At 40.8% G+C, this 23,753-nt stretch overlaps 2 protein-coding genes across 2 annotated transcripts in view; both read right to left on the bottom strand.

The window, feature by feature from the left end:
- The window catches only part of zgc:194282 (tyrosine-protein kinase Srms), a 28,842-nt gene extending 17,445 nt beyond the window's left edge, over window positions 1-11,397 (bottom strand). The window contains exons 1-2 of the mRNA XM_038721722.1: window positions 10,504-11,397; window positions 1,403-1,524 (exon numbers count right to left, since the gene is read on the bottom strand). Of these exons, the coding sequence (XP_038577650.1) occupies window positions 1,403-1,524; window positions 10,504-10,877 (496 nt within the window). The 5' untranslated portion in view covers window positions 10,878-11,397. The remainder of the gene's footprint in view (window positions 1-1,402; window positions 1,525-10,503) is intronic.
- A 3,423-nt stretch (window positions 11,398-14,820) lies between these two features.
- Window positions 14,821-23,753, bottom strand: part of LOC119905035 (nucleolar protein 4-like) — a 161,792-nt gene continuing 152,859 nt past the window's right edge. The window contains exon 11 of the mRNA XM_038721718.1: window positions 14,821-23,586. Coding sequence (XP_038577646.1) covers window positions 23,339-23,586 — 248 coding nt within the window. The 3' untranslated portion in view covers window positions 14,821-23,338. The remainder of the gene's footprint in view (window positions 23,587-23,753) is intronic.

Raw genomic sequence — 23,753 nt, 5'->3', positions numbered from 1 at the left:
GCTCAGAAGCACTGCAAATGAAGAAAACATCTTCACCGCTACACCAACACATGTGTCACATTTAGAAAGAAACAAATACATCACAAGCAAATTCAACATCAGAAAAATCAGGCCCTACCTCACTCAGTACGCCACGCAGCTTCTGGTACAGGCCATGCTTATCTCTCACCTCGACTATTGCAATGCCCTCCTAGCAGGTCTCCCAGCTTGTGTGGTGAAACCCTTACAAATGGTTCAGAACGCAGCAGCATGTCTGGTTTTTGATCAGCCCAAAAGGACTCATGTCACTCCATTACTCAGTGACTCCACTGGCTCCCCGTGGCCTCCAGAATCAGATTCAAGTCACTAACGCTTGCATACAGAGTGACTACTGGGTCTGCACCAAACTCCAAAATACAAGTTTACGTTCCATCTCGGCCACTGCGCTCCTCCAACGAACGCCACCTGGCTCTGCCGTCCCTTCACACAAAGCAATCCCAGTCCCGGCTGTTCTCATCTGTGACACCACGATGGTGGAACGAGCTACCGCACGCCATCAGAGCTTTAACTTCAAGAAGCTCTAGAAAACTCAGCTCTTCCGAGAACACTTCCTCTTATAACACCTCTAACATGCACTTCCTGTGCTCTTCTACTTCTATCCCCTCACAATTATCTTGTAATGATTGCAGTTTTTGTTAACTCTTACTTCTTTCCCTAGGTATTTACCCCATTGATGTGATTTGTACTATTAGCTCTTACTAGTATTTATTAGTGCTCTTACTAGTATGTATTGACATTTGTAGATCTCGTGCTGAATTTGCTGCTTTGCTGATGCTTGTATGTTGTTCCTCAAATGTAAGTCGCTTTGGATAAAAGCGTCTGCCAAATGAGTAAATGTTAAATTCAGGAAGAAACGCTGCAAATACAGAAATACTATGACTTACAGAGAACAGACATTTTCGTGGAACCAAACTGATGTTGGCTGCTTGTCAGATGTTTCTGATATTACTGGAGATATTGATTGTTTCAAAAAAGGGGTATATTTAATTGTCTGATCATTTTGGTTCTGTAGGACTGAATTGCATTACACAGATATAAAATGGCCATGACAAAATAAAATAAACACCATACAGTTTAACAACTGGCTATTCAGCTTTTTGGCTCTCCTTTATTGACTTCTATATATCTTTTTTGTGCATGCGATAGTTTTGCATAGTGAAAAAGCCCAATGTCCAGCACAAAGGGGAGTTCCCATCTCCCCACCTTTCATATAAATTATCAGAATGCAGTTAAACAACTCACTGCATTAGATTAATAACAAGCTACAAGAAGGTGAATCCTGGTTTGAAGAAAGTGCAACAAAGAAGAAAAGGAAACCAGATGTGGCAAAGAGAAACCTGGATGGATGGATTGTGGCACTTACCGGAGACTGTGTATTCATCACTGTGACTCTCACTGATGCGAACAAGGAAGGAGCCATCTTTGTTTTGGGAGGCCAGCAGCAGTTTCTCAGCTTTCACGCGGTTTATGTTCCCGTAGTACCACCTGCACAGAGAGAAGACAAGATGGAAAAGAAAGAGAGTGTGATTATTGGCGTGTGGAGCAATGCAACGCAAGGAAATACATTAAGCATGACGAATGAAAAGTGGACAAAGACAGAAGAAGAAGATTGTGTTAGCTGACTCACAAAATCAAAACATACTGTACATGCAGGTAAACATGCACACAGATCTAAAGGTGCAGCAAGTATTCAGATCCTTTACTTAAGTATTAAGTCCACACTGTAAAAATATTGTGTTGCAAGTAAAATCCTGGATTGAAAATGTCTCTTAAGTAAAAATAGGTAAGTATAATCAGGTAAATATACTTTTAACTTATTAAAAAGAAAAGTAAATGCAGTAAAATGTCCCCTGTGATTGTTTTACTATTATATTATTCTATCATTATTTTATTGTGCTCATATTAAACCTAAATGCAGGATTTGTGCTGTTGTAATTGTTGAGGTGAAGCTCACTTTGTACTATTTTATCATAAAAAAATAATTAATCATGACAATTAAACACCAATTAATTTTCTTTTAATTCATTAATTGAGTAACTGAGTAATGGTTTCAGCTCTACATGTAGCTGGCAAACAATTGCAATGGAGTAGGAGTATAAAATAGCATGAGAATAAAATACTCAAGTACCTCAAAATTACAGTACTGGAGTTACATTCCAGCACTACATAGATCAGATTTTGCACATTACAAGCTGACAGTCAGAGTAAACAAGGTAAACATTACAACATACATTTATACAGGTCAGTTTGAACTTTAACAGAATACATGACAATGTCCAATACAAAGTCCAGTGCTTATAGGCAATATAAAAGTAATACTTTGGATGGATTTATTCATACAAACTCATAAAGAGAGCAATTCTTCAAGGGTTAAGCTGTAGTTGAGTGCTGGCTGTTTGGTCATATATCAGAAACTGACCTGTATTTACTTTCTGTTATCAATGAGGGCGTGTCTGCTCTCAATGACACTCAGGTTTCACCGGTAGTAACAATGTGCAGCTACGTAAGTACCAGGAGAGAAAGACTGCTTCAAGATATTATCACAGACTCAGAGTGTGTGGGGATATACAGTGGATAGATTAAAGTCTACACACCGCTGTTAAAATGCCAGTTTCTTATGATGTAAAATAATGAGACAAAGATAAATCAAGTCAGAACTTTTTCCACCTTTAATGTGACCTAGAATTTGAATAGAAAAACAAACTGAAATCTTTGAAGGGGAAAAATAAAAAATAGAAACCCTCAAATAACCTGGCTGCATAAGTGTGCACACCCTTAGACTAATACTTTGTTGAAGCACCTTTTGATTTTATTACAGCACTCAGTCTTTTTGGGTAGGAGTCTATTAGCATGGCAATATTTGTCCACTCTTCTTTGTAAAAGCGCTCCAAATCTGTCAGATTGCGAGGACATGGCCTTTGCACAGCCCTCTTCAGATCATCCCACAGATGTTCAGTTGGATTCAGGTCTGGGCTCTGGCTGGGTCATTCTGGTGAAGCCATGCTTTTGTGGATTTGGATGTGTGCTTCGGGTCGTTGTCATGCTGAAAGGTGAACTTCCTCTTCAGCTTTCTAACCGACGCCCGAAGGTTTTGTGCCAAAACTGCCTGGTATTTGGAACGGTTCATAATTCCCTCCACCCTGACTAAGGCCCCGGTTCCAGCTGAAGAAAAACAGCCCCAAAGCATGATGCTGCCACCACCATGCTTCACTGTGGGTATGCTGTTCCTCGGGTTATGTGCAGTGTTGTTTTTGCGCCAAACATACGTTTTGGAAATATGGCCTAAAAGTTCTACCCTGGTTTCATCGGATCATAACACATTTTCCCACATGCTTTTGAGGGACTTGATGGTTGTTTTTGCAAACTTCCGCCGTGCTTGGATGTTTTTCTTTGTAAGAAAAGGCTTCCGTCTTGCCATCCTACCCCATTCATATGAAGAATACGGGAGATAGTTGTCACATGTACCACACAGCCAGTACTAATTCCTGCAGTTCCTTTAATGTTGCTGTAGGCCTCTTGGAAGCCTCCCTGACCACTTTTCTTTTCGTCTTTTCATCAATTTTGGAGGGACGTCCAGTTCTTGGTAAAGTCACAGTTGTGCCATATTTTCCCCACTTGATGATGATGATGATGTCTTCGCTTCCATGGTATATCTAATGCTTTGGAAATTCTTTTGTACCCGTCTCCTGACTTATGTCTTTCAACAATGAGATCTCTGTGATGCTTTGAAAGCTCTCTGCAGACCGTGGCTTTTGCTCGGAGTAAAAAAAATATCAGAATAATCCTACTAGAACAGCTAAACCTTTATTTGTGATTAATCAGTCACTTTAAATGATGGCAGGTGTGTAATGACTTCTAGTTAACCTGAGTTTGAATGTGATTGGTTAATTCTGAACACAGCCACGTCCCCTGTTATAAGAGGGTGTGCACATTGATGCAACCAGGTTATTTGATGGTTTTTATTTTTCATTTTTCCCCCTCAAAGATTTCAGTTTGTTTTTCTATTGAATTGTTAAAATTCTAGGTCACATTAAAGGTGGAAAAAGTTCTGACTTGATTTATCTTTGTCTCATTATTTTACATCATAAGAACCTGGCATTTTAACAGCGGTGTGTAGACTTTTTCTATCCACTGTATGTCAGATCAAAATGATAAATCTAAAAATACTGCCAAGATAAAGTCACTATAAACGCAACAAGTAACATCTATAAGAATATTATAGGAATACAATGTTACTATAAAAGTGAAAATACTGGAGCTGCCACAGTTCTGATTTGAAATTGATTAGTCAATCAACAGAATCAGCATCTATTAGTAATTCCATTATGTCATCAATAAACAGCAGATTGATTGATATAGAAATAATCCTTATTTTCAGCCCTAAAAATACTATTATGTTGCTTTAAATTCATCGGTTAAGGTCATAAAATACTGATCATTGAGCACCACAATACTATTATAAGAATATTATGAAGCTTCATCACAGGAGAAGAGTTTGCCAGACCTTAAAATACGTTTTAAACTCCTGATCTAACACACAGTGTAAGCCTCTGAAAGCATTAAACTCTTCTTGTGAGGCACTTCATTTGTCAGCACATGCTTGAGTACATTTGTTTATGCAATTCTTGTATCAAACACTATGAAAAGACACAGCTTAGTTGGTCATGTAACAATTTTTGTGTAATAAGAGTGACAATAACTTTGACAACAGCCATTTTGGGGGTGTTAAATTTAAAGTGAATTTTGCTTTTTCTTTTTCACCTTATAATAACTGTGATTCACACATTTTGCTCCTTCCTATACATGTAGAAACCAGGACATTTATTTTACTTTCCTTTAAGAGACCATATATACTGGAAAATAGTGATAATTTATCTGACAAATGTAACAGTGAAGATAAACACTCAGTGGCCAGTTTATTAGGTACACCTAGTTAAAACGAATACAGTCTAATACAACAGTCCTGAAATAAATCCTCCCAGCGGCTGTTTTAAAACAGATGTTGATTCAACTTTTGGGGGCTGTAGTTTGTGGTTCTAATATTTAGTAGTCCCTTCTTAATATAAATCAGGTGTACAAAATATTACAAAACCCTCTCAGTATATTTGGTGTTTAAAAACAGGAATTTTATAAAGATGCTGTAGGAGATAAAACAGCAGAACGCACAGTGAGATCTGCCTGAACAGGATTATCTTCTTGGTTGTCTTTTGTACCTGAAATAGAATCAGTCATGTTATTATTGTTCAGAGACAAACATCATCCAGTGCTCCTTATCTTCAGTCTCAGTGGTGTGTTTGAGGACAGTGGGACAGTGTGGAGTCAGTGTCGGGTCAGCAACATGAATAGATATATCCATCTCCAATAGAGAGAGAGAGAGAGGGCTCGGCTGAAACATGATGATTCCCTGCAGTCTGAATGAATAATGGACGACCTACAGCTGCAGACCGGGAAACACGTGCAGGCTCTCGGCTACATTTAGCTCCAGTCTGCTTCAACAGCAGCAGGAGGCTCCAAGTTAGGCATTTATTGTAGTTATAATTACAGCCAAAATGATTAATTGATTACTCTGCGACCATTTTGGTAATTCATTAATCATTCATTAGTCATTTTAGTCTTCTGTGATTATAAAATGAAAATATTTGGGTTTCAGACTCTGTCAGACAAAACAAGCAGTTTAAATATGTAAACTTGGGCTCTGGTAAATTGTGATGTATTGTGATTTTATTTTCAAACTTCTTATGGATCGATCATTAGATTAGATTAGACAATTTTAAAATATGGTTAGCTGCAGCCCTAATTACTTTAAGATCAAGCTGACGTATTGATATTGTTTCTTTTGTCTTATCCAACATGGACTATTTGAATGTATGGACAAAATGTTCTGCTTGTCCGTTCATAGCAGGATGGTGAGGAGCTGATGGGATGTGCTTTAAGCCACTGCCCTTGAGAAAGCACTGAAACCTCCTCCCAAGTGAACGGACTGCCATTGTCACTTACAAGCCCCTGCTTGCCTTTACAACTGTAGGTGTAGCAGTTGCTTTCCTATCCATAAAGATATCGGGCTACTTTGAATGGGCGTCGACCACAATGAGAAACGTGATCCAAAAATGGCCACTCCCATGCGTGGACAGGTGCTGGCCTTTGCTGACAACCTGGGCATGACCTGCCAGGTCTTGTTTAAGATATTTATTCATTTATTTGATAGAGCAGTGAGGAAATAGAGAGAGAGAGGGTGACATGCAGCAACGGCCACAGGCTGGATATGAACCCTGGCCGCTGAAGTAAGGACTGAGCCTTGTACATGGGACGCGCGCTCAACTAAGCTAAACAGGCCCAGAGGGTTTTAATTTTAACTACACTAAAGGTGTCTTTCATGCAAAGAGATAAACGCTCTTTTTTTAAAAAAGGTTTTCATTTTGGCTTTTTTCCTTTAAAGCGATAGTACAGCCAGAGAGAGACAGGAAATGCAGGAGAAAGAGAGGGGACGACATCCAGCAAAGGGCCAGAGGTCGGGTTCGAACCTGAGCCGCTGCAACAAGGAGTGAGCCTCAGTGCGTGAGGCGCATGTTCTACCAACTGAGCTAAACAGTGCCCCAAGGAGGTGAACACTCTTGAGCACAATTTTGGGGGCACAAAAACATGAGACCCCGCATGATGCAGCCTAGGCACACAGAAGGTTGATCTCATCGGGTAGAATACTCTTGCACGCTGGTGACATAAAGCGTTTCCACTGGTGACATGTGCAGCACTGCAGCAGGATCTAAGGCTTTTTCAGAACGTGTTTGTGGAAGGTGAGATACTCCATCAGCATTTTCATGAAGCTTAGCACCCTTATATTTAACTGAATGTGTGTTTGCTCCCTGTAATAGAGCCCATTGTTGCAAACGTGTCGCAGCAATGGCCGGAATATCTTTTAGGGAGCTGAAGATGGATATTACGGGCTGGTGATCAGTAATCAGAGTAAAATGCCTTCCATAGAGGAACTGATTAAACTTTTTCACACCCCATAGAAAGCTCAGAGCTGCTCTGTCAATTTGTGCATAATTTTGTTCAGCACATGTTAGAGACAGAGATGCAAAAGCAGTGGGTCACTTTGAACCATAAATCATTTTAATAACACAGCACCAATACCATATGGTGATGCATCGCAAGCTAGGCACAGAGGGAGGCAAGGGTCATCCTAGGTTATTAGCTGCTTTGCTGCTGTGAATGCCTGTGCACAGACCGTGGTCCACTTCCACTTGCTGTCCTGCTACATTCAGTGGTTACAGCACAGTTGAAAGATTTGGCAGAAACTTGTGGTATTCATCGACAAGGTCCCAGAATGAGCGCAGCTGGCTCACATTTTCTGGCTGTGGAGCATTCAGGGCGGCATTGATCTTCTCCTGAGTCTTGTGGAGTCCACGGCTGTCGATTTTGTGTCCACACAGTACTCAATAGAGTCTTTGAAGAACTCACATTTTCTCCTGTTAGCTCTCATTCCTCTAGTTTTGTTAGGAACAGCATCTAGGTTTGCCAAATGAGTCACATTATCTGGGCCAGTCACAATAATGTCATCCACTGAGTGTCTGGTGTCCCTTGTAACACTTGTCCCAAGGCCAGTTGCCACATCGCTGGGGCACTGGTGATGCCAAACACTAGCCTACTATACTGATAGAGGCCCTTGTGAGTGTTTATTGTTTTCCAAGGAAATACCTGACCATAAACAAGCAAGGTCAATTTGAACATGGGTTAAAGATGCAAAAATGTGATCTATACGTGGGAGTGGATTTAGGTCTGCATGTATTACAGGATTCACTTTCACCTTGAAATCTCTGCAGATGCACACTTTGTATTTTGGTCAACAGGCATTATTGGCGTTGCCCACTCAGACTAGTCCACCTTGGATAAAATCCCTTGGTCTGCAAGGCATATGAAACAGGACGTGGACGCTCTCTTTCAACACCTCTGCATGTTTATCCAGTATCTGTATCAGTTGACCATCTCTACACTTGACTATTCTGTTTGAGGTGATTTGCATGACCTTTATCTTATGCAAGTTAAAGCGCACACCTCCACACTATAGTACATGTTTGCACATTGGTTCTCATATTTCAGTTTTCCCAGTGGAGTGATCCTCTCACCTGTGTACGTTTTCAGTCTCACAGCTGTGCGTTTCAGTTTTGGGGGAAATTCCTTGTAATCTTTGAAGAATATGATGGACAATGCTGATCCAGTGTCCAGTTCCATTTTTAAAGACCCTCCATTAAACTTTAGGGGTCAGCCTTTAGTATAACTCCAGACAGGACATATTCTCTTCATTTGAGTCATCATTGTTTGACTTTGTTACTTCATTTAGTTTTTTTCATCTCTCCGTTCTGCCTTCTTTCCCCATCTATCACTTTACCTTTACACATTTTCTGTATGGGTCTTATTTTATTGCACGGTCTGCAGTCTTTATCTTCAAACCAGCAATCTGCAGGATCATGTGACTTTTTACAGCATCTGAAGCAAGACTGTGTTTTGTCATCCCGTTGTTTTATGTGTAACTTGCTCACTGAGCAGGCTGCAGTGTTTTTGCCTTGTAAACTTGTCTGCAACTTTTGCTGCAGTTTCCATCGATTGGTGATCTCCAATGCGCGAGTCAGTGTTAGTTTGACTTCGGTCAGAAACAGTATCTGAATGCCCTCGTTGTGTAGCCATACACCTGCCTGTCACCTGCCTCACGGCCCCTCCTCCCTAATCAATGCTCTGCTATATACTCTGATAAAGAGCGTTGGAAAACATTCCACTCTTACTAACGTTGTAGGATTTAAGTGCCTCTTTAAAGTCTCTGTGATCTCATCAAAAGTTTTGGTTTGGTGGGAACAATGAAACTGCGGAGCAAGTTGCAGGTTTTAGCACCTATAACACTGTGCAGCCATCCTCCATCAAACCTCTACCGTGTTTTAATCAAAACTGTGTCTCTCACACTTCCAGACTTTTTCCCCACTTGGTAGTATTTCCTTTCCACAGGGTAATATTAACGTTGTTCTTTGTGTTACACACACGTCCCCTCCTCTTGCTGGCTTGTTAATCAATGCAGCTGGTTAATCCATGCTGGGTGGGCAGACAAAAGTTCACAAAAACCAAGCCATGAATATACATATTCATCACATCTCGTCTGTCTGTTGCACGGTAGAGATGCATATGGCCATGTCACCAATTCTGGTATGTTTCTTCACCGACCTTAACAGCAATAATGACGAGTTGAACCACGAGATACAGTTTAAATATCTTTAAAGTGATAATTCGATCACACAGGTATCCCTCCTCAGCCGTATTACTTAACTTATTGACAGACATACTGACTATTGTGTTAACTAACAAAAAGTAGTGCCAGTTGCCCTTTCACTTTAAACTGTGGAAATAATATGTTCTTTTTCCAAATACATAACAATGTTGGTTACATGGGTCCCTGGCAACTGATATGTTACTGCAAGACATGTGCATTCTGCAACATGCCTGAGTCTGTAAATCATGTGTTTGTTGAATGCCATCATGTGTTATCTTAACTCTCTGCTTTCTGTGAAAAGATGGGAGTAGGTTTCTGAGTGTCAGGCTGAAATGGCTACTAGTGTAACAGGTTGCTTAAGTTTAAATGGGTGGTCTGCGTGCCTCAGGTGTATGAAAACAACACTATACGTTTCAGAGGATGTGATGTGTAGACGAGGCTCTTTGAGGGGAAATAAACTGCTTGTCTGGTTATAAAAAGTTTTTTGCTAATATAATGGGTTTAAAATGTGTGTTGTACAGTTCTGCAACTAGACATGTTTTAATAAAAGGAGGTTAAAAGTCAACCCAACTGGTCGAGGCAGTTGGACGCAGACCCTGAGTCATGCTTCAGCTCAAGGCTTCTGCCTGTTAAAAAGGGAGCTTTTCTTGCCTCTGTGGCCAAGTGCTTGCTCATGGTGGGAACTGTTGATTCTCTGTAAATAATATTACAAAGCGTCCAGTCTAGACCTGCTCTATATTAACAGTGCAATGAGATAAGATTTTGAATTGGTGCTATATAAATAAAACATTTCAATTAAATAAGTTAATCAATGTCAATTCTTTATCCATCATCTGTTGATTGAATGATCATAGATTTAACTATTGGTTCCAACTTTAAGAGATGTATCAGGGGGAAAAAAGTCCCATCAGGTCAAATGAAATAATTTCTCTCTCAATATTTTGGTAATCAGATTACATTTAGCATTGGTGGTGACGTCAACATGTCAGTAGAGAGGTCAAACCTCGGTCAGCTGTCAAGATTTTATTTCTGGGATGTCTGTCTATTGAAACCTGCCCCTTGAAGAATTTTGACACATCCAAAGTTACAGCAGATTAAAGACCAGTTTCTGCATCAGCACCACAGGATCAGGTGACACTTGCCTCACTAATGGAGAAAGAAGCTGTGCGGTAGCAAACAGTAAGAGCAGAGGACGTGTTCTGAACACTCACTTGTATTTGGCGAACTCGTCCTGCAGCAGAGCCACGTAGTTCGCCGGGATCAGTCCGGACCCCTGAGACCCGGTCAGCTTCTGGGCCAGCACGTACTCCCCCCGCTTCTCGATCACCGACAACTTGTCCCCCTCCTTCACCGTCAGCTCGTCGTCACTGCGGGCCTGGAAGTCGAAGAGCGCCGCGTAAAGCTGCACCGGCCGCCTCTTGGGCGACGGGACGCGGATTTCACCGGACACGGTTGGGATCTCCATCGCCGCCGGGTTGGCGATGACATGGTTGTTGTCGGAGACATATGGATAACGGGGATCGGGCCAAATGTAGTTCCAGAGGGGGCTTAAACACGGCATACAGCAGCGACAGCAACTCTCCATCCCGGGACACGAACGAGCGTGGCGGGGTTATTCCAGGTTTTACCGTAACACCGATCAATAAGACGCGCTTCAGGCTGAAAACGGCCGTTCACAGCCTACAGTCACCGGCCGTTCAGTCCTCCGTTTTCCCTCTGTTCCTCTGGCTGGACACATAATGCACCGCCAGCAAGAGTTGGGTAGATTAGCCGGAGGAACCGGTTTTTTCTCTCTCGTTGAGATCGTGGATTTGAGCTACACGCCTGCAGTGCGCACGGTGGCTGCGGGAATGCGGAAACGGGAATGGAGGGCTTCCAAGTCGGATCGGTTCCCTGCAAAGACCCCGCCGCGCGACTTAAGATGAGCCGAGAATGCGAGCATGACTCCCTGGAAAAACGTTAATCCATTGTGGTCGGGTGGGAAAGGCAGCAGTTGATGCTCAGGTGTTAATCCACTAAGGGAAAGAGAAACGTGAAGGTGAGGCAGCCGCACGGTGCGTAAAGTTTGGGTTTGGCGCTCCGCACACCACCTGCTGCTCACACACCTGCTTAGTGAAGGGGAGGAGGATGCTGATGGGTGTGTGTGTGAAGAAAGAGCGAGAGAGCGAGAGAGAGAGAGAGAGAGAGCGCGCGAGCGTGTGTGTATTTTTGGCTCCGGGACAGTTTCCGCTGTCAAACTAAATTTCCCTGAAGGTTATTTTGGTTGAGTGAACGATGAGTCTGTTTGCTAAACAGCCGTTTCCACCAGCAAACCTGTATGTCAAGATCTACTCAGCTGTTATATTTCTCGATTACATCATAAAAATCTTGAACTTGGTCTCTTCATGGGAGAAAAAAAAAATCACATGTGGTTTGTAAATTACTGGTTTGTCTGTTGTGGAGGTGGAAATTATTAATCAATAAATCAATTAGTGATTAGGAGATTCAGTGCTGTGTTTTATCTGATTGTAAATTCAACATATTTTGGACTGTTGATCAGACAAAACAAGCAATTTGAAAACAACATTTCTAACAGGCATAAAACTATTTTATTTGACATCTTTATTGCCTGAATGATTAATAAAGAAAATCACATCAATAAACTATGACACCAGAAAGTCTGAGGTGCTGTAGAGTCTATTTTAATCTCATCTTCCTCTGGGTTTTTATTTATAGACTGTGAAGTCTAATGACTGCAGCCTTTGTAGCGTTCCGCCCTTTGAGCCTTTATTCCTGCATTAGTTCTGCATCATTACTGCAGAAAAATACACAGGATACAAATAAATTACAGCACTTCACCACAAAGTCAGCCCTGAGATGAATATTTTTGATGATGCACCAGGAACACTTGTGAGGGTTTTCAACTTAAAGCTGTTGTTACACCTTCAGTGTAAGAAATGAAAAAAACTCCATCACAAGTCTCTAAATCATGAATGTTTTCTGCAGCAAGAATGATCATCATTCAGCATCTGTCAACAATCACCAGACTTTGATGGATTTCAGGTGATGATGCGGATTCAAATGATTTATTTAACATGAATATGCATTTCACTGCATGCTTTACTTAAGTAAAAGTACTAATACCACATTGTGAAAATACACCACTTCAAGTCAAGTGTATCCAAAACCTCACTTAATAATTAAAGTATATATGATCATCAACATGTATTACATTATGGAAAGTAGAAGTACTCATTATGCAGTAAAACTGTCCCAGTCAGAGTTTTACTATTACTACTGCTGCATTTATGTGTATGTTGCATTTTACTGATGTTGAAGGTTGAGTTCATTTAACTCTTTAATATCCTTTTTGATATGGTAGCAATGCATCGTATTCTATATGATCATCATATGTTTATGGCGTTGCTGTCCTTTGAGAACCAGCATCACCCTTACGTGGCCCTGTCGGGCAAACAACACTCAAACACTGACCCAAACCAATCACAGAAAAACACCTTTAAAACATCTAAAGACAGGCAATAAATCAAGAGTACCAAAAGCATTAAGCGAAAACACAAAAGCCCAGGCTAAAAGGCAGCAGAACCATTACAGTAGCAGTCTCCATTCCCGAAGCCTCCATTTTCTGATGCTGGCACAGGAGCTTTTAAGAGCCTCATTCCCCGGCCAGGTGCACCTCATTTAGCAATCACACACAGGGCAGAACTAGAGAGGGCTGAAGGGGAAAAGGGACAAACAGCACAGGGCAACACATACAGCCATTACACATGCTGTAAATCAACAGTCTGCAGGTGACTTCTTCCCTTGTTTAAAGGAGGGATTATGGGTGGAGTCTTTGGTTTGGTTGGACACACATGCTGGAAATGATGATGTTATTTCCTATGAATTGAGCCCATGATTTACAGCTGCCTGCAGAGATTATTTTACCAAGGATTGAATGTGAGGTTAACTCTGGTGTTATGTAGTTTTCTTACTGTCAAAATCCCATGAAGAGACCAAAACCAACATTGAATATTTATCTTAACAGGTAGCCTAATGTGTGTGTGTATCACAGTCTGATATATCTGTTTCCTCTGAGCCATAGAGCTCCATAGTTGTCCAGAACTATTTAAAACACATCTTAAAGGTAGCTCGATCACATACCGAGAGCCACAGCTGTCCTTGTGATAAGAGCATGAACGTTTTAAGACTAAAACGGGTTCAAATCCAACATGAAAGCTTTTCAGTTTGAGCTCTCTTAATCTTTCATTTGGAACCGGAGCTTTAAGTTTGTGAAAGGCTGCTACGTATTGACTCTGTGAGCTAGTTACATCAGAGAAGTCTAATGAACAACGTCTCAGTTTCAGTTCACAAAGTTAAAAGGCAAAAGAACACAATACTGCAGTAAAAGAGTGAAAAAGGAGGGAGGAATAAGAACGAGAAAGCTTTTAACTCTTGCCACTAAAACCCAGTTTGACAGTGAAGGAAGTATTATGTGCTATAAGTAAAAGTAACAATACAACAATGTTAAAAATACTTAACAAGTTAAGACCTGCATTTAAAATCATTAAGTATAAGTACAGTATTATCAGCAAATTGTACTTAAAGTATCAAAAGTAATGGTCACTGTCAGAGTTTCACTATCATATCGGATGTTTCTGGATTAATGTTGCTGCTGCATTTATGTGTACGTTGCGTTTTATCTCCTTTGTATCCTGTTGGGTAGTTTAATCTACAGCAATGCATCATGGTCTATATGATCATCATGATCATCAAACCTGTGACTAATACTGTATATTATAACTATTAGAATATTAACTCACAACCATCAAGTGTTAAAGCAGCATTTTACTGTTGTAGCTGCTCAAAGGTGGAACTACTTTTGTTTAGTCCAGTGGTTCTCAATTTAGGGGTCGGGCCCCTTTCAAAGAGTCACCAGATAAATCTGAGGGGTTGTGAGATGATTAATGGGAGAGGAAAGAAGGAAAACAAAGTTCTGATACACAAATCTGTGTTTCTATTTCAGACTTTTGTCTTAGCTTTGCTTTTTTTGTGAAATGTTAGATGCATTGAACCTCTTTGGACCTCAAACACTTTTAATTTAAATGAAACCATGTGAGAAGTTTAAATGGAAAATATCTCGTTGTTGGTGAAAATCATACACACTGCTGTTTTGTAACAGATCAAGTTCAAAGTCACTAGTTTACATGCAACTGTTTTAATCCATCAAGTTACGCTGGTTACATGTATGTATCTCTGTCACTCTGTTTGTGTGTGTATTTTCTTGTCTGCTTTGTACTGTATTGTATTTTATTTTAATTGTACTATTCTCCTTGTAATGCCTTAACTATGCTGTTCTCTTGGCCAGGTCTCCCTTGTAAAAGAGATTCTCTCTCACTGGGACTTGAAAATGAAAAGTAACTACAGCTGTAAAATAAATAAGTAGTACAATATTTCCCTCTGAAATGTAGTAGAGTAGAAGTAGAAAGTAACACTAAAAGAAAATACTCAAGCAGCAGTGACAGTGAGTGAAAATAAGAGAAAAACATTTCTCTGTATGATAGATAGCACACAGTTTTATTAGTATATTTAGCTTTGTGACGTACATCTTGGGAGAAAACAAAAAAACAAAACTAAATGGTCACAATTTTTTTTAAAGTCCAGAAACATTTCAGTTTTAGCAGTGACATCACACAAAAGAAAGCTCAGTTTTTCGATCATTGGTTTCTTTGTCATAGACCAGAGTGATATGTTCTCGTTGTTAGGCTAAACAAACACGCCCGTACCACTCCAACGTGGTCAACAAACAAACAAAAAAAAATAACCCTAGATTTCTTTTTTTTTCCTCGATCGTTTACGTTGCTTCACACATATTATCAACACTTTTCTAAAGAATCAAAATATTTAGCCACAGGTACTGGAAAAAAGGTATCCACTGTTATATATAATAATAAACACAATAAATATAAAAGAATTTTTGATATAATTTATATGGTATCAAAGAGAGAGGGAAATGGGCCTTCAGTTAGACGTGTTTTTACAAAAGTGATGTCCTTTTTTTTTTTTCTTCCTGAGGTTGAGTTTTGTCATCTGCAGTTTAAAGTTTTGCTAAATATACTAATAGACTAAGAGACCCGACACACAGGGTCTGTAATGGCTTTTCATTCACTGAGGAATCATCTCCACCGGATTCTGGTCACACCAGTGGAGGGGTCATTGTGGCCCCACTGTGATTCTGTGTGCTGTGGAGTTAGCCGAGAGGTCAAAGGTCAGCCCCCACTACAGGCAAACAAACACGCAGCTCGACCCCTCCCCCCACCCACCCCCAAAACAATCGGTTTCGTCCGGGGACGCCTCACTTTTCAATTTCAGCCATGTGACATTTCTTCACCATGCACAAAATAAATGTTTTCTCCACAGTGAACCGATAATCACAAACTAGCTGTTAGCATTGCTCAATGCAACGTACGTGCACCTTTGCACATCAAAGGCGAATGCTAACTGAATGCTAACAAGGCATTTTTAAAAGGGATGCAGTGCTAAAAAAAATAAAATAAATCTAAGCAGGTGTGTGGTGAAGAAAAGTGACAAACTGAAATTGTCAGCACGCCCCCTCATGTGATAGGCTTGTGTGTGAAAATGGTGATAATTGTATTTAGATGCAGTCCCATTTCCCTTCAGTGTGTAAGGAAGGAGTCAGATTAACTCACAACAGGGATGAGATGGGGAAAAAGAGAGTCGGGGGAGGGAGAAGGATAGAGAGATGAGAGGAAACAGAAAACAAAACAATAAAATAAAAAACCAGAAAGAATCGCAAAATATCTGTACATGTAAACATCACACTTCCACTGAGTCAAATCATGAGGAGAATACAGGTTTCACATTGGTATTACTGTAGGTACAAAGCCCCGGCGGAGGAAATCAAGACAATCAAAGGGCCCGGTACAAAGTCAGGTGAAGACAGAAAGAGAGGAGAAAAATCTAAAGCACCACCGAAAAGGAACAGAAATAAAAAACAGTAAGACAACACAGCTCAGGAAGCCATTTATTCACTCTGTCAGTAGCTGTACACTGATAGAAAAATAAAAAAGGTCCAGTACTTTTTCTCATTTAATTATTTTTTTAATATGTGTGTGTTGAGCTATACATCTGACCAGACTGGTTCAAGAAGTGTGTGATCAATCGCAGGGACCCGACCGGCATCACAGCTCATCTGATGGTTTCAGGTTTGAATCTAAAAGCTTCACTGAGGCAGTTTCTGATGCCTCTGATGGTTTTAAAGAGTCAAGATGACTAATTCCTGTACTCTCAGTCAGCGCTGCAGCTAACGCACACCTATCCTCTATTTGTGGAAATTTAAGGGTATTTAAAATGCTTATTTGCTTCCCTTGCGTTTAGGTCTTTTTGTATGTAATTACAGCCAGCAGCTTATCTTAGCTTAGCATAAAGACTGGAAATAGGGAAACAGCCGCTTTGTCCAATAATAACAAAATCTGCTAGTACATCTAAAGCTCACAGAAATGTGTTAATGTAAGAGCTTTGAGGTGCTGGTAGGCAGATTTTGTTACCTTTGGACAGAGCCAGGCAAGCTGTTTCCTCTGTTTCCAGTCTTTATGCTAAGCTAAGAGACATGAGAGTGGGTTCAATGTTTTAATCACAGTCAACATCTTTAAATCTGCAAGTTTAATTAAATTTAAATCAATCAAGGGTTAGGGTTTCACCAAAAGTATATTATAGGAAATGTAAATAACGGCATCATGTAGGGCAAATCAATTTAAGAAAATAAAACTAAGCTTTAAATAAATAAAGATAAAGGGGATAAATTATTATTTTTTTTTTACAGTGAGGTCAACATTTCTTGGGGGTTGCAGTCACTGCCCTCCACATAGTAGTTTGTGACAGAAAATATTCTCTTTTAACAAACTTGACGTCTTTGTGGTCAAAAATCCACAGAAAGTGTTTGATTTTGGAGGTAATTTTGAGTAAAAACAACTTGATTTCAAGGTAGTCAGACCTTTTTTTTCCTTTTTACTTATAGCACTAAATTATAATAAGAAATGTTTTATTTGCTCTGGTCTAGCAACCGTGTCTGTTCCTCTGTAAAGTCTGAGAGGTCAGCAAGACGCTGTGATCTTTTCTCAGAGCTCTTCCTCAAGCCTCAAAAGACTGAATCCTTTTTTAATTTATTTTTTTTACATTATATAAAAGCTGGATGATAATGTTGGCACCATGTCTGTGTCTATGGTGTGTAAACATAACCTTTAAAAAGAGAAGAGGACACACGTCTCGTGTATAAACCATAAGGGATTACACTCACAGAGGCGTGCAGTTACCGGACTGTAAAGGTCAACACGTAGCTTGAATTCCTCTTATCTTATCACAAGCCTGTTTGATTTTGAAGCTGTTAATGAAATGCTAAAAGATTCTGGTGACGCCGGTCAGGATCCCGGTGTTCGTTGACATCCATGTTTGGAATGTACAGTATAGGTTTCAGAGTGAAGCTGTTGGAATATTGTACAAAATATCTTTTCCCCAAAAAGACCCACTTTACTTGCACTACAAAATATATCTATAAAATAATATTAAGAAAGAATCAGAACATTGATAATAATAACAATAATAATAATGTAATACTAAAAAATAGAAATGAGACAAACGTGTCGGCCGCTTGCTCAGCCAGTGGAGACGTTAACAACAGGAGGAGTTTTGGAGTATGAGCGCTCTGATTACACTCTCCCAGTCGGTCCCACTGTATACAACAGACAGAAGGAATGGAAATCAAACAGTGAGCAAATTACACCTTTCTAAAGATTGTCATTTGCCTTTTTTATACAGCTGTTGGTGTTTTTATTTTTATTTTTTGTGGTGCTGTTCTGCAGCTGTCTGACTTTGATGTAAATTCACCTGGGCTCGGAAACACTTGCAGAAAACCTTGAGACTGTCTATTCTGAGGTTGACAGAGAACTTTAACACTTAGGAACCAATGAGATAAAAGTCCTAAATGCCAGCCACCTGGCTCTTCTGAGAAGACTACTTGATTATCACTTCAAATATTTTAAAATTTTGCTACAGCCTGACTAAGAATTATTTCCGTAGTTTTGGGACGATCTCAGTGGTCGTGTTTGGTAAGATGACTTATTCCAAGAAAGAAATCCCAGATGTTGTTTCAAAGAAGCAGTTTGTCTTGGAGGAGTTTTTAGCTGACAGAAAACTCATGAGGAGGAGGAGGAAGAGGGGGATGGACTGCAGTAAGAGGCCTCTTCACTGTTCCTAATATTCAAGCCAGGGGAAGCAAGTGAATAAAACTACTCTTTTCCACTGATCAGATCTCATTAGTGGAGCAAGTATGAGGAAATTCCCCAGCTTTTAGTCTAATTTTAGGCTCCAAGAAACACAGTCCACAATAAAGTCTCTCGACTTCAAGGGCTAAGCTGTGTTAAATGTTGCTGTTGCATTATTATAAATCTCTAGCTGTGGCACTAATCTTTTCTTTTTGTTGTGATCCTTCAATTTGATTCCTTCCTGAAGGCAGGAACTCATTATATACTGTAACTTATTATAAACTGTATGGTTGTTTTGGAGGGTCAAGGTTTTCAGAATGGCAGCAGCGGCGGCGGCGGCAAGGTTTGACAGTCAGAGGTGAAATAAACGTCCACCCTGTCTGCTTAGTTGAGAATGAATCCGTCTGAGTCAGGATCTTGGGATTAAAAACTGGAATCCACTCTGTCCTGCTTCAATCTGAGGAACCAGGATCACATCATCACCTGCTCTAACAGACACAGCACCCGCACTGCTGGCTGAGTTTTCAGAGGCTCACTCTGGGATACATTACTGTTTCAAAATGAGGAGGAAATTATGCATTTTTGTGCAGCTGTGTTCAGCAGGAAACCTCCATCTCAAAAATCTATATTAACTGGGTGTTTCGCTGTGTGTGACTCAGGTCCCTCAGACAGGGCAGAGTGTGGATCAGCAAAAATAAAAAAAACAACTTAAATAGTTCTTTCTTGGATCGAGTAAGTCTGGGGCAAGAAAGGTGCCGAATGTCCCCGACAATCAAAACCAGGCGGACTCAACCAAAACACTGGCAGCATCTGAGAGCACAGTGAGGATCAAACAGGAGGGCAGAAGGACGGGATGCTGGTGTCATCAACAGAGTCTCATGTTGGTATAAAGGCAATTAATACACTCTAAGAAAGTGAAGTTTAATCTGCCCTCCAGTATTTAATAGAAATATTAATAAAGACACTAAAATAGAGAGAAATTTGAGGAAAAATTGATTGTACTAAATTTAATCGTAGTGAAAACACCACGAGCACACAGGGTTGTCCCCCAACATGTCTCACTCTTATAATGTCATCCTCCCTTCCTTCTCTCCTCCTTTTCTTCTACTTGGGTAACTTTTTTTTTTTTTTTGCATAATTCTTTCGTGTCATTCAGCGATCAGCACACATTAAACAGAGCTTCCCGTTTCGTGAAAAAGAACAAAAACAACAACAAAAAAGTTTACTATTCTACATCTAATCTACCATAAATTAAATAATTTACATTTTCAACATTTCAAACTAATTGGAACATGAATGAGCGGTGGTTCTGACATTGCACACAAATGTAAATCGGTGAAAGTCTGGATGGAGATTTTTGTATTAATGGATACGAGGTGGGAATGGCGTCCACACCTCTTGAAGGAATGGCTTTCACGTGTCCCTCTGCTTTTTAGCCCGATAGCACTTGTCATCCAGTGAGTATGATACAAATTTCACCATCTGGCCGTCATGTTTGCAGCCAGTCACCAACATAGACCAGTGGATGCCATGATTATCAACTGCATTGCAAAAAACACCCCACCACATCACTTCCTCCGCTCTCGTGTAACTTCAGCAGTGCAAGTTGGGGGAGGGGGGGTCCTCTCATGGGAAACATGCACACACACAGAGAGCCTCCAAATCACAGATGACTGTTGCTTCGCTCAGTGTGCAAAAAGGGAGCAAATCACGGTGCCAAAACAGTTGAACTGAACAGAAACGACAGTAGAAGCACAGTACACAGAGCAATGCCTTGAGAGGAGATAATAAGTCACGTTTGTCTTTTTGTTCATTTTCTAACCTCTTCTGTACTACGGTGAAATAATCCAGGAATAATGTGCTTCAAAAAATGCTGATTTAACAAACTAATCCCAGCAATAAACAACTCCAAGACTTTTTTAAGCAACTGTACAATGAGACAAAACTAAGTAGTGGTGATAAAAAGAAAAAGTACCAGTGTCGCAACAACATAAAGAAATAGTTTGACACTTTGAGAAATACACTTCTTTGTTTTCTTGCACAGAGGTTGTTGAGAAGGAATCTCACTTTCATGTCTGTACAGTAAAGATAATGCTGGAGCCAGGTAACTTATCTTAGCATAAAGTCTGGAACCAGAGGGAAACAGCTAGCCTAGCTCTGTCCACAGGTAGAAAAAAAAATCAAGTCATGGTTTTACTGGGGTTATGTGCTATGTGTGACTATTTCTTGACAGGGAGCCGTAACTTCCTGGAGTCTTCAGTGATAAACAGATTTTAAATTTTTGGGGGGAGGGCCAGGCTTTCCTTCTGTTTCCAGTCTTTATGCTAAGCTATTCTAACCAGCTTCTAGCTTTATATGGAACGTACAGAAAGCGTATTTCCCAAAATGTCTTTAACAAAGAGGCTGTGGCTTGGCTCTGGATAAGACAACAGGTACACCAGAGGTATCCAGTAAAGTATATATTTGCTGTGCATGAGAACAAAAACTACCGTCATATGGTATAATATAAGAATATAAGATGGAGGATATACTTTTTTTTAAAAATAGGTTTTCCTTTAGAGCCATCTCTTTTCTTTCCATCCTCTCTATTCTCTAAGGTGTGTACTTGTTGGCCTGATATAGACTTACTGTGGTGAAGCTGCAAGACTTAACTAACACGTCCCTCCCTGCGCCCTCCAGAGGATGAAAAAATGGGAAGAAATGAAAAGAAACGAGATTAAAAGCATTCACAGTTAGAAAGTCACAAAACACAACATGAATCAAGCCCTATGAAGCAAAAAACAAAGACACCAACCAACCAGCCAGAGAGAGAAGAGACACATGAGTGGATGAAGGTAGGAGGGTTTGCACTAAGTTCTCCTGTGGGTCTCCGGATTGTTTTTGCTTTGTTGTGGTCGAGTTGCAGTCGAGGTTGCCGGAGGTTGGTTGGTCGGTCAGGTTTTCACGGGGCACAGCGGCTAGCGAACGCCCCGGCTTTGTTGAGGTTTCAGGTCTATGGCAGAAGGTCCGGTTTTTATATAGCAGCAGCAACATGAATGTTCATCATTATAATCATAGTAATAATAATAACAACAATAATAATGGCCATATCAGAGTTTAACAGACAAACACAGTAAGACAGAGCAGTCCTCCTCTTCCTCTGAAACCTGGACCGGACCAGGGAGGGAAGGAGGAAGAGGAGGATATTTAGGTCCACGAAGAAGAGGTGGAGAGTAGGTCCAATGGGGAGACAAAGAAGTAGAAGAATAAGAGAGGGACGGAGGGAGGGAAGGAGGGGAGGGTTGTTAAACAAAACGATGCTGAGGTTTCGTTGGCGTTTGTAAAAAGTCGAAGCGGGAGGTAAAATTCCACCAGTGATCAATATTTAACCCCGTTTTCCTTTTAAGAAAACCACTCCCCTCCGCGCACACACACACACACACACACACACTCACCCTCCCTCCCCTTTCAGGAGAAAGTCCGACACTCAGGTCAACTTCAAACTTCAAAACTGATTCTTCTCAAGTTTTCAAGATGAACTGATTATATACAGCAGCACACACATGAACCTGCACACATGAAAGAAAAGTTTACATCATCAGTTCTTGAAATGCTTCATCGTTTCGACATTACAGGTCTTTTACGCAATATAGTTTTGATTTTCCTCTCTCCAAAATAAACCTTTGAAGACATCAGGTGGTAAAACAGAAGTAAACTGGCTTCTGGTTGGAATGATACCATTCACTTGCAGAGTGTGTGTTTGTATATGTGTGTGTCTGTGAACTGAAAATAGAATTGGCAGGTCTGATCTGAGGTATTTCCTGGTGGTCAACATGGCGTCTTGGATGCATAAGTAGCAAGTTGCTCCCTGGGTAAAAGGGGTGAGGAGGATGGGGGGTGGGGGGTGTCAGGGTGAGGTTTCAGGTTAGGGAAAAGTGCTATAGGACACAGAGAGCTTATATACAAGCGAGCACAAAAAAAGTTTCTCTCTTTTTTTTAAACCAAAGTTTTCTCTTTTTCTTTTCCAGTTTCCAGCCTTTAGCCCCTCCGGACTCAAAGTCTTTCCCGTATTTAGTGCTATCTTTTAAGATAATTCAAACCGCTTTATCAGTCACTTGGGAGGAATTTTAAAAGAAAAAAAAAAAAAAAAGACAAAAAAATACGCACTGGACTCCCAAAAAAGGAGCTAATTAAATCTTAAATCAAATCAAAAGCACTTGTCATTTAACAGTTTCAGTAGTACTTATTCAGGGAGTCATCATTTATTTATTTTTTTAAAGTGTTATGATCATAACACGGCGTTGGGCAATCCAAACTCCCCATGTTCATAAACTTCACCTTCACAAGTCTTTTTTTTCTGAAACCACAGCAGCAGAATCAACAACTCTTGCAGTCTTCTTCACTCTTCTTCCAGGCTACTCTGCTCCCCTTTTCTCCCTCTCCTCTCTTCCTGTCCTCCACACTCCTTCGCTCAGAGTGCAGTGCTGATTGTGAAGTGCTTCCAGAGAGGAGAGGAAGAGATTCCTCCAGAGTCCAAATAATTAGCTCCTTTTTGGGGGGATGGTGGGGTGGGATTAGTATCCCTCGCCTGCTGTCCTAGTTTCCCACTTTTTCTCCAAAAACAAAAAGTGGCCAAAGTTTCCGAAGAGAAGGCAGATGAGGAGAAACCAACAAACCCCCGATTTAAGGAGGGAAGACCAAAAACAAAAGGTCTGGTGTTTAACGATCGATAAGGAGAAACAGGTGACGCAGACGGACAAACAAAAACAAACATAATGGGAAATGTGTGTGCGCGTGTTCTTCCCCAAAATCAGTTCTGCTGCAGGATGAGGTTCTCCAACTCGTCTGCCGAGCGAAGCAGGAAGGCGGCCGACTCCCGGTAGCCGGCTATCAGCTGACGCACGGCCGTGATCTCCGGTTGGCTGAGCTGGGTCGAAGCCCCGCCCCCTCCTGCACCCCCGCTGCCCCGCCCACCCAGGCTGTTGTTGGTGGAGGCAGAAGAGGAGGAGTTACTGATGTTGGCAGAGGAGAGAGATTTCATGCTGAGGTCTGTGGGGCCTGAAGATGGGTGGAGAAGAGGGAGAAAAAGTGAGGGGGGAGAAATACAGATGGGAGAGAAGGATTGATGAAAAAAATGGAGGGAGAGAGGAAGGGATTAGGTGGAGATTGATACAAAGAACAGACGCGCTCCAGGTGTGCAGGTGAGAAAGGATACACATAAGAAA

This window comes from Micropterus salmoides, unplaced genomic scaffold, assembly GCF_014851395.1.
Source record: "Micropterus salmoides isolate LMB-PRFRI ecotype aquatic unplaced genomic scaffold, ASM1485139v1 Ms_hic_scaffold_16, whole genome shotgun sequence".
Taxonomy (NCBI): Eukaryota; Metazoa; Chordata; class Actinopteri; order Centrarchiformes; family Centrarchidae; genus Micropterus; species Micropterus salmoides.
Note: the sequence above shows the minus strand (reverse complement) of the source record. Positions and strands in the feature narration are given on the sequence as shown.